We start from the raw sequence: 12,501 nt of genomic DNA, 5'->3' as shown, positions 1-12,501 counted from the left end.
ACTCGCTGTGTTAAAATTCAGTGAAAACAGGTGTTAATACAAAACATAATTGAATCTAAAAACTGTGTTACCTAAGAAAGAAAAAAAGAAAAAAAAATGAAAACAAATGATACAGATGGAAACGAACAATAATTGCACATAGCGGGGTCCCATCACTTGTCATATGCATTTCGCCTGCACGTTATCTCAGGCTTGGTTTCTCAAACTTTTTCGCTTCTGCTCCCCTCCTGGCCATTCGATGTGATGGTGTTTCTACAAAAGCAGACTTCCGGCCTGAATTTTAGACGCAGTGATTTCATCCTGTTTTGAATTATTATAAAACCAAAATTTTGTAAACTAAGAGGTACACAACCTCGCTAAGTACACTTACTGTTCGTTTCCATCCGTGTCATTTATTTTCATTTCGTTTTTTCTTAGGTAACACAGTTTTTAGATTCAATTATCAATCACTACTGATCTGCATTTAGGGCAGTTGCCCAGGTAGCAGATTCCCTATCTGTTGTTCTACTAGCCTTTTCTTAAATGATTGCAAAGAAATTGGAAAATTATTGAACATTTCCCTTGGTAAGTTATTCCAATCCCTAACTCCCCTTCCTATAAACGAATATTGACAATTTGTCCTCTTGAATTCCAACTTTATCTTCATATTGTGATCTTTCCTACTCAAATTTATTCGTCTAGTGATGTCCACCCACACCATCTCTCCACTGACAGCGCGGAACATGCCACTTAGTCGAGCAGCTCGTCTCCTTTCTCCCAAGTCTTCCCAGCCCAAACTTTGCAACATTTTTGTAACGCTACTCTTTTGTCAGAAATCACCCAGAACAAATCGAGTTGCTTTTCTTTGGATTTTTTCCAGTTCTTGAATCAAGTAATCCTGATCAGGGTCCCATACACTGGAACCATACTATAGTTGGGGTCTTACCAGAGACTTGTGTGCCCTCTCCTTTACATCCTTACTACAACCCCTAAACACCCTCATAACCATGTGCAGAGATCTGTACCCTTTATTAACAATCATATTTATGTGATTACCCCAATGAAGGTCTTTTCTTATATTAACACCTATGTACCTACAATGATCCCCACCGGGTGAGTTGGCCATGCGCGTAGAGGCGCGCGGCTGTGAGCTTGCATCCGGGAGATAGTAGGTTCGAATCCCACTATCGGCAGACCTGACGATGGTTTTCCGTGGTTTCCCATTTTCACACCAGGCAAATGCTGGGGCTGTACCTTAATTAAGACGACGGCCGCTTCCTTCCAACTCCTAGGCCTTTCCTATCCCATCGTCGCCATAAGACCTATCTGTGTCGGTGCGACGTAAAGCCCCTAGCAAAAAAAAACAATGATCCCCAAAAGGAACTTTCACCCCATCAATGCAGTAATTAAAACTGAGAAGTTTTTTCCTATTTGTGAAACTCACAACCTGACTTTTAACCCCGTTTATCATACCATTGCCCACCGTCCATCTCACAACACTATCGAGGTCACCCTGCAGCCGTTCACAATCTTGTAACTTATTTATTACTCTGTACAGAATAACATCATCTGCAAACAGCCTTATCTCTGATTCCACTTCTTTACGCATATCATTGATATATATAAGAAAACATAAAGGTCCAATAATACTGCCTTGAGGAATTCCCCTCTTCATTATTACAGGGTCAGATAAAGCTTTGCCTACTCTAATTCTCTGAGTTCAATTTTCTAGAAACAGAGCCACCCATTCAGTCAATCTTTTGTCTAGTCCAATTGCACTCATTTTTGCCAGTAGTCTTCCATGATCTACCCTATCAAATGCCTTAGATAGGTCAATCGTGATACAGTCCATTTGGCCTCCTGAATCCAGGATATATGCTATATCTTGCTGAAATCCTACAAGCTGAGCTTCAGTGGAATAACCTTTCCTAAACCCAAACTGCCTTCTGTCAAACCAGTTATTAATTTTGCAACATGTCTAATATAATCAGAAAGAATGCTTTCCCAAAGCTTACATGCAATGCATGTCAAACTGACTGGCCTGTAATTTTCAGCCTTATGTCTATCATCCTTTATACACAGGGCTACTATTAATAGCAACTCTCCATTCATTTGGTATAGCTCCTTCAAGCAAACAATAATCAAATATTTCAGATATGGTACTATATCCCAACCCATTGCCTTTAGTATATCCCCAGAAATCTTGTCAATTCCAGCTGCTTTTCTAGTTTTCAACTTTTGTATCTTACTGTAAATGTCATTGTTGTCATAGGTAAATGTTAACACTTCTTTAGTACTAGTCACCTCCCCTATCTGGACATTATCCTTGTAACCAACATTCTTTACATACTGTTGACTGAATACTTCTGCCTTTTGAAGATCGTCACATACACACTCCCCTTGTTCATTAATCATTCCTGGAATGTCCTTCTTGGAACCTGTTTCTGCCTTAAAGTACCTATACATACCCTTCCTTTTTTCACTAAAATTTGTATGACCACCAATTATGCTTGCCATCATGTTATCCTTAGCTGACTTCTTTGCTAGATTCACTTACCTAGTAAGTTCCTTCAATTTCTCCTTACTTCCACAGCCATTTCTAACTATTTCTTTCCAACCTGCACCTCCTTCTTAGTCTCTTTATTTCTCTGTTATAATATAGTAGATCTTTAAAATTCCTTATCTTTAAAGGTACAAACCTATTTTCACATTCCTCAACAATTGCTTTAAACCCATCACAGAGTCTGTTTACATTTTTATTTACCATTTTTCAGCGATCATAGTTACTTTTTAAAAACTCCCTCATGCCTGCTTTTATCAGCCATATGGTACTGCCTTTCTTTCACATTTATTTTTAACTACGACAAAAACAGCTTTGTGATCACTAATACCATCTATTACTTCAGTTTCTGTATAGAACTCATCTGGTTTTATCAGCACCACATCCAAAATATTCTTCCCTCTAGTTGGTTCCATCACTTTCTGAATCAGCTGCCCTTCCCATATTAACTTATTTGCCATTTGTTGTTCATGCTTCCTGTTGTTCGCATTACCTTCCCAATTGACATTTGGTAAATTGAGATCACCTGCTACTATCACATTCCTTTCCATATCATTTACAACATAGCTAATTATCTTATCAAATAATTCTGAATCAGCGTCAGCGCTACCCTTTCCCGGTCTTTACACTCCAAAGACATCAAGTTGCCTATTATCTTTAGAGATGAGCCTTACACCCAGAATTTTATGTTTTTCATCCTTAACTTTTCTGTAGCTTACAAATTCTTCTTTCACCAGAATGAATACTCCCCCTCCTACCATTCCTATCCTATCTCTACAATACACACTCCAGTTCCGTGAGAATATTTTTTGCATCCATTATATCATTTCTCAGCCATGTTTCAACTCCTATTACAATATCTGGTAAGTATACATCTGTTAAATTACTTAATTCGATTCCTTTGTTTACAATGCTTCTACAGTTGAGCACTAACATTTTTTGTCATCCAGTTCCCCGTTCGCTTAACACCGCTCCCTAGGCCACCCCGTTTCCCTGAATGTACCTGCCCATAACCCTTCTAAACAAGTTTCCTAACTTACATGTACCACTGCGGTTTAAGTGAAGGCCATCTGAGTGCAGATCCCCTGTCTCCTACCCACCCATTAGGATTAACCCCTGTTTTCACTGTATTTTAACACAGCGAGTTGTTTTCTGCTCCACATGATGTAAATATTGTATACTGGGTTGTTTTTATTTCCGTCGTGTCTCTCTATTGTTTTTTTTCATTTGTTCCTTCATTGTTTTTTGGCACATTTTGAGCTTTTATTATGTAAATTATTTCAACCGCCCCCCTTTTTTTTTTACTGAAGATGGCTCAAAAGAGCCGAAACATGTTTGAATTTGATTACTCCATCTAACGATGGAATTATACGATGTACTGTATTAGGAGGATACACTTAATTTTACCGTTGTAAAGTCGTACGATGTCTGCATGTAAAAGATTTTTGGCAACACATTTGGTGTTAACCTGACAAAATTCATGAAAACTCAGCCGTAGACATACAAGAGAGATGTAGTTTATTCTGCCATCCAATAGATCTAGAGTAAAATGGAACATCGAATCTGACATGCAGACAGCCAGATGGCATTGAATTAAGATTATTGTCAAAAAAACACAGAACAAACATATTTATAAGGATCTGTGCTTTGTGAATCACATGTGACAGGGGCTGATGTGCATAACTCATTTTGAAATCCGAAAATAATCTCCAAATTCTGTTGACTGGTTTTTTTTTTTTTTTTTTACGTTGCACCGACAGAGATAGGTCTTATGGTGACGATGGGATAGGAAAGGCCTAGGAATGTGAAGGAAGCGGCCGTGATCTTAATTAAGGAACAGCCCCAGCATTTGCCTGGTGTGAAAATGGGAAACCACAGAAAACCATCTTCAGGGCTGCCGAGAGTGGGGTTCGAACCCACTATCTCCCGGATGCAAGCTCACAGCTGCGCGCTCCTAACCGCACGGCCAACTCGCCCGGTGTTAACTCCAGCTGTACGAAACTGGAAACCACACCTGCAAGAACAACAGACTAGCAGTCAAAATACCAACCTCTCGCTGTATGAACACTGCAAATACAGCGAAGTGCATGTGTGCACGTGCCTGACAGTTTGGGATAGTTTCATATTGCTGCACGAAAAACGCTGTTACCGCTAGTGTAGACAACAATAAACTTCTACCTCACTCTGAGAAAAACAGGAGCAGCTGTAGCCTTATCAAAAGAAAGGAAAAGAGCAAACAAAATTATTCCAAGCATTTTCTAGGAGCTGGAATCAGAAATAAACAAAACCCATTTCAAGAATAAACAACAAGCGATTCAACATACTTTTACCTTGAGTCTACAAGCAGGCCACACTGGCCTACTGAAAGTCACCACAAGAAGATTTTTAAAAGAAAGTTATGTCCCAGTGGTATAGATTTTCATGCAAAAATGATCTCGAGATAAAGTGATGTAGAAAAGCTAGCTTTTTCTGAATTTGCTTGTATCAAACTACCCTAGTCATTAAAAAGAAAGCTATCTACCAACCTAAGCACCTCATTACATAATAAAAATACACCAAAACACATATCAACAGGCACAGCTCTGGCAATCTTTGGACACTTAATGTGGCAGGAACTATCCAAGCCAAATAAAAGATTGGACAAAATAAAGGCACAATATCTGGAGACTCTTCCGCTGATCTCACGGATAGCACGTTAGCAAATCAATGTTGCATATGCAAATACTGCTATGTGATAATATTTTTGGAGAAATACCAATATGCAGCACAACAAGATTTTTAAGAAAGGTTACATATCACTTAACATGCTTATGAGGGTATTTAGGGGTTGTAGTAAAGATGTAAAGGAGAGGGCATGTAAGTCTCCAGTAAGACCGCAGTTAGAGTATAGCTCCAGCGTATGGGACCCTCATCATGAATACTTGATACGAGAACTGGAAAAAATCCAAAAGGAAAGCAGCACGATTTGTTCCGGGTGATTTCTGACAAAAGAGTAGTGTTACAAAAATGTTGCAAACTTTGGAGTGGAAAGACTTGGTACCGAGGAGAAGAGATGCTCGACTATGTGGTACGCACATCACAGTAAAAGGTCAATATAATATTAATGTCCACCTTGTCAACAATAATACGAAATTTATTAAAATTTCAATACACCGAACATATTTCAAGGACCAAAGTTCTCTTCTTCAGCGGCTTAAACTACCATTACAAATCTCAGAAATTTTTTTGGTTTGTTTTAGCCTAATACAGACCACGGGGCTCGTCTTAACACTTAGCTATGGTCTTCTGGTTTTTCTTATGGTAGTTTGTAGTTTTTAAGCCACTCAAGAAGAGAACTTCGGTTCTTTAACATTTTTGGTATACTGAAATTGTAATAAATTTCATATTAGTGTTGACAAGGTGGATATTAATACTTAACTGACCTTTTAATGTGGAATATTGGTTGTCTATATGGATCAATTTACTGTTGACCATTAAGGTTAAGATTATCAAATATCGTACGTGGTATGTTTCAAGCTGTCAGTGCTAAGTTAACATGGAACATCATAAGTAGAAGAATAAGCCTGAGTCGAGCTTTTAAAAGCAGTAAGATACAGTTGGAATTCAGAACAGATTGGAGCAAATATTAATTTATAGGACAAGGAGTAAAGGACTGGAATAAATTATCAAGGGAAATGTTCAATTAATGTCCATGTTTGTTGAAAAAGCAAGGTAAACAACCGTTAGAGAATCTGCCACCTGGGCGACAACTGTAAAAGCAGATCATTGATTGATATATTATGAAGAGCGAGAATTCCTCAACTTTATTCGCACAATACTGAACCTTAGATGACAGGACCTTACCAACCAAAATTCTAAGCTAAAATATTTCACATAGTGGTTTTTGCACGTGTAAACGACGATATATAACTACCAACAAAACTTTCTTCTTGGAAGACAAAATATCCTGCAAGTATCACAAGAGAGAACACAATACGAAACTGAAATACCGACGGATACTTACAATACTAAAGCCATGACGACAGACATATGGACAGGTCCCACCTTTCAACTGTGCCACATTTATGCAAGGATTGCCACTCGTTGGTTCTATAACTAATCCCAAATATCAACCACAAAGAAAAGCCTGCCCCTGCTATCATCTCAAAGACTGTGACAGGACACTACCACTTAGAGTTTAATACTCCAAAATACTGCATCAGTGTACACTAATAATTCAGTTTTTAAATTCCCATTGACTTACATTCCTATGTGCATAGTGTGAATGATTCTAAATAAGAAAAATGACACAAGAAAATATAGGGCTTGCCATACTGATACAACTGGACACTGATCTAGTAAAACATGTGGTCCACAAATCTTATCGTGAAACTTGCAGCCTGGTTAATGAAGTCATCACCACCACGTCAGTGATGAAAAGTATCCCCAATCCTCAGTTCTATATGGTAAGTTAACGGATCTAACTTTGCTCTGCACACTGAAGAAATTTCTATCAACAGAGAGCATGATACAAGGATTTCTCATACTAATTTATATTTATTTACTCAGTTAAACTTGCAAACTGTTTCACATTTTCGTCCAGTCAAAAATGTAAGGGAAATCATCCAAGAAATAACTAATGATTATTTTAAATAGTTTTCCTCAATGACTATAAGTAAACAATTATAACTTTTGATTTGTTTCTAAAAGGAAATAATTAAATATGGCATTCTGTCCTCTGCAGAGTTTCATGCTGGCAGATTTCCAAAAGCCAAGACCAAAATAGCAGCAAATGGTAGAGCATGGCTACCAAACCACACAATCAAAATACACACACAGTCTTTTATTCTAAGTCTGAAAAACAAACATCTTTACCCCCCCCCCCCCCCCGATTTGGATGTACATTGGCAACAGTGGTTGTCAAAGTGCATCTGGCTCATTAGACAAACTAGAATAATAACAAAAAACGACTCCAGCAGTATTTATGGAATGCCATAATAACAATCTAAACATAGAAGTAACATGTGCATCCACGAACCAGAAACATCGTACTGATCTTTCTAAAATCCCACACGCAGAGAGGATAAACATTTCTACTCAACAGTGTTGCCAACCTATAACACGAAAATCACTTGAGAAAACTTTACCCAAAACAAATCTACACTAACTCTCGACCTAGTACTCTCATGATTAAGACCAAGACGACTTTATATAATGAGGCATTACAGCACATAGTCTCCATAAAGTCAGAAAAAGGAACAAATAGACTTAACAGTAGCCTACAATATGAAAAGCCAAGCAACTCCCCTTCGCCAAAATTATAATTAAAATATTCTGGCCTGTAATGAAAGTAATAGTACCATGAAGTATTTGTAAGAAATAAATAATAAATCTGCTTGTATTCTTACATCTTCAATTGCGCAATATTACGATAAGATTTAATCAAAGGCTAGGTTCAGTACGCACTAATAAGAAAAGGAAAAGAAAAAAGTCTCCGGTTTATCTCAGACAATTATACAAAAAGTTAAGATTATGTATAAACTATAAAATAGACACGTGCCAATAACATAATTGAAAATACCATCAGCATTAAAGAAAGCAATCACGATGAATAGCAGCAAATAATTTTCAAATTCGCGGAAGTTCGTTGTAACGCAGTACAATCAATGTACACTTCGAAGTGTAGCCAATCATATGTTCCTAATGCGGTTTTCACTATTACCTCAAGAAAAACAATCAAAAGTGTCATTAAAAGTGTCATGCAACAAATAGAGTAACGGCGAGAACCAACGTTTCCTGAAGTGTGGTATAGGTTATGTTTGCTTGCTCTAATGCTTCTCATGACTGATAACCTAACAAAACCAACTTGACAGTCGCTTCAATGACAGTTCGTTCCATAAAGACAAATTGGCCATTAAAGGACACATGCTGAATACAAGCAAATCCATCAACAGAACTAGCCTGAGCAGTGACTAGTAGTAAAACAGACTTCCAAACACAACCAGCGCAGACGATATTACACATATTTGCAATCAGCTGATTTCGGCAAATGCGATCAATCAACGAATAGACGAGGCTCAATCCATAAACACATTGAGTTTTAAATAATTCCAATATATACACTCACCAAAAAGGATCGCATTTAATTTCAAATAAGCCACGGGAGAGCATAACTGGTTAACAGACGATCCACCACCATTAATTTTAAAATGAAATAGAATTACTTTTATCGGTTAATGAAGAAACAAATGAACATACGAAATTTCCACCACTTCAACAGATATATATTAGCATCAATAAACCCCCTAAGCAAACAAAGTGATCCACAAATTAAACACAATCTCACAGGTGCACTATCTTATAACATTTCCACATTCCTCCACGTGACATACCTTTTTCATTATGCCAGTCTTCCGTTTCGAAAATGTTGTATATCTTCTAAGCTTGTTATCGATATATTCCATTTTGATTTTAACCCGTCCCTTCGTCTTTTTACCGTTCGGTGGTGGAGTCTTTTTAGACCCTTGAGAAAATCCATCATCCCCAATGTCTGAACCGCAATCCCCAGGCATGCCCATCCCACTTTGGGATGACATGGTAGCCCTTCCTGCTGACAGTTCTTCCTCAAAACACACATCAGATGACGATCTCTTCATTGCACGTTGCATGCCCGCCCCACAAGTACTTGGTAACGACATAGAGGACCTTGACACTCCAGAACTTAGCGAAGTTGAGGGTCTGCTATGGCCAGTATTCCCGTAAATTTCTGGCGAAGTTTCACCACTTAAAAGAGACATCGGGTAACCCATGTTAAATCGGGAATCTCTTCCCCCACCTGTAGGGGTATCCATCACTACACCAGCACTAGATCTTCTCATACATCACTGTAAACAAACACTACGAAAATACCGCTCCACGATCCTCAATACAACATACTGGAGTACAACGACCAATGCAACGGCACCATCACCACACCACGACTGTTCGTAATTTGACCTACGTGCATCACTGCCGAGTAGCAAACACGATGAGTTACAGGAAGAAAATAGTTCCCTCAGCTGAAACTCGTATTTCTTCAAAATAATGACATGTATGGGTATAAAATATCTCTTATATCAATATCAAACTATTATTTATAATTATTTATCACATAACTTTCACGATATACCTAAATAATAATCGGTATAATTTCCGTGCGGAGTGATACAAGTAGTTAGAGAAGGACAGACCCACTTCCATATTTAGAAGTCGCTGTTGCCAAATTAGGTAAACTTCTCCTAATATGGTAAACAAAGGTCCACCCTTTCGGGTTGAGCTTAGTAGTTGACAGATACGGGCTTCATTTCCTAGTGAACTATAGAACGTGCCAACCGGTAAAAATGGTTAAAATAACCAAGTACGGTACGAATTCGATGTATTATTAGCCTTTAGCATGTAGTGTTTAAATAGAACCCAGTATTATTTCCGGTCAAAAAAGAAGTGTTCGTCTCCATCTTTACACCATCCGTAAACATTTTGACGTCTTATTTTAGATGAGTCACCAACCGGGAACGTGACATTGAACATTCGTAAATCAGATGGTTTTATTCACCAGTAACCGATAGACTTGCTGGAGGATTGGTTATGAGTTATGAGGAAGATTTACGTACAACACAATCATATACGTATACAAAATGGGTTTAGGACATAAACATTCAAGTTTGAATTTCCATATTTAAAAAAAAAGTATGGGCAATATTGGACATCAGATTTCAGCATTATGGAATTAATTGTGAGTAAAAGCACGGTGTGTGGAGTGAGGTAAGTCGATGATGACCCGATTTGGGCACAACGAGAGTTCAAAGCACGTCGTCTTTGCCGCACGTTTTTGATCGGCAGCGGTATAATGATTTACGTGCGCGCGCGGAATAAACATTCTTGTTTTAATCTAACTAGCCAAGAGTAAGTAATTCTCCTCAAGCAGTTGTTGGACTGACTCCATAATTGGCATTGCCTAGTCACTTGACTTAAGGTGAAGGACCATTCAACCAGGTGTTCTGTATTCCCAGCTAGACGACATCCAGACCGAGTGGCGTGGTACTACCAGATTGACATGACGTACTACCAACGCTATCATTGTTTATGTATCTAAACGCTAAGAGATCACGTAATAAAGAACGATACATAACAATGCAAACGTGTTGTTAGTGGAGAAACTGCTTTGATTGTCATAGGTTTTTGATAAAAGAAAAAATTTAACAATTAAATTTCTATCGCCGTTTAGCGGGTATAGTCGTTCAAAAAGTATACCCTCCGTGGCTCAGGCGGCAGCGCGTCGGCCTTTCACCGCTGGGTTCCGTGATTCAAATCCCGGTCACTCCATGTGAGATTCGTGCTGGACAAAGCGGACGCGGGACAGGTTTTTCTCCGGGAAGTCCGGTTTTCCCTGCCATCAGCAACACTCTCCAATATAATTTAATTTCGTCAGGCATTAATCATTGCCCCAGAGGAGTGCGACAGACCTCGGCAGCCGGCTCAATTTCCTATCCTCTACGCGAGATGGGGCTTCATTCATTCCATCCCTGACCCTGTCACTGACTGGAAAACAGGTTTTCATTCAATAGTTCAAAAAAATAATGGGCGCATGGTTTTGCATGTTCCTCGTATTTAATACTTTATCAGACTTAATTATCAAAATATAATTCAGTTCCCATACAAATACAAACCCTGTGAATACCGATAACGAAGAGATCTACAGGTTCAAATATTTCTGAGAAAATTACAAAATACCATGCGCTCATTCGGTTTCTGTGCGACTGTACACTTCATGACAAAAACTCAGTTCTCAAGAATCAGCGTCAAACATTGTATAGCCCGTCCCGTGCTGCAACATTTCGTATTAAAAATATTTATGAGTTACTCTTTAATATACATTTCTCCAATACACGTTTCCCAATTAATTAATAAAACTTAATAATAACGATTGTTAAGGTAACGGGCAAAAACAAAATCTGAAATACGAGACAGTACGTAAGATTGCAATTTATTTTATTTAATGCACGCCTTGCTCTTTGAAGTGCTCGTAAAATGTTACTTCATTTTTCTTTCTTTATCTCTCCCTTGTGTTACATGTGTCTCAGTGTGTTCTAAAAGTTCTAATGTTGCTTAATAAACTGCTGTAGAACCCCGCAAATCTGAAAGTTTCGATAATCCGAACAAAATCCGTGATAGCGGAGAAGAATTTAATCTGACTTGCAATGTAAAGAAAGGTTTTAATCATTGTACTGTTCTAAAAAAATATTAGCCTATACAAGCTAGCATTTAGCGGAATAGAATCCAAATATTGTACAGTATATTATTAATTCAATTCCTATATACTGTAGCTCTAATAGAAGTCGAGCTATAAAACAGAAAATGACAAAATGCCTACTGTACACAATTGTGTATTGCATTCTATACTCTGCGTTGTCCTGCGCTTGCTATGATATATATATAAAATAACATGCCCTGACTGACTGACACTCATCATCGCCGAGCCTAAACTACTGCACATAAAGAAATTACATTTTGTGGATACATTTATACTACAGTGTTGGTGCTCACTCAATGAGGAATTTTGGATATTCCGTCGCTAAGGCGATGAAAAGTGGGTGAATTGTTTAAATGAGTATATCTATATCTCAAAAACTTAACAGTTTATAGATGTAAACATTGGTATTTGGAATCTCCTTTAAAATAAAGAAACGCTTATTTTCTGTTTCCGATATTTCCAGTAAAGGGGGTTTAAAGAAGTGAAAAAGCGAGTGAATTTTTAAAATGAGTAAGTTATATCTAAAAAACTAAAGACGTGCAGATTTGTACTTGGAATCGTCTTTCAAAATAAAGAAATACGTATTTTTTCATTAAAATCAACTTAAGGGGATGAAAAGAAGTGAAAAAGGGGGTGAATTTTTAAAATGAGTATATATAAAGTATATCTCAAAAACTAAAGACGTAGAAATTTG

General features: G+C 37.8%; 1 protein-coding gene across 1 annotated transcript in view; it reads right to left on the bottom strand.

Annotated features, from left to right (window-relative positions):
• The window catches only part of bs (blistered), a 328,848-nt gene extending 319,369 nt beyond the window's left edge, over positions 1-9,479 (bottom strand). Inside the window, exon 1 of the mRNA XM_067157140.2 lies at positions 8,911-9,479. Within this exon, the coding sequence (XP_067013241.2) occupies positions 8,911-9,396 (486 nt within the window). The 5' untranslated portion in view covers positions 9,397-9,479. The remainder of the gene's footprint in view (positions 1-8,910) is intronic.
• Between the last annotated feature and the right edge of the window lie 3,022 nt (positions 9,480-12,501).

The sequence above is a fragment of the Anabrus simplex genome, chromosome 13 (assembly GCF_040414725.1).
Source record: "Anabrus simplex isolate iqAnaSimp1 chromosome 13, ASM4041472v1, whole genome shotgun sequence".
Lineage (NCBI taxonomy): Eukaryota > Metazoa > Arthropoda > Insecta > Orthoptera > Tettigoniidae > Anabrus > Anabrus simplex.
The sequence above is the reverse complement of the archived record's forward strand: the minus strand, read 5'-3'. Positions and strand labels throughout refer to the sequence as shown.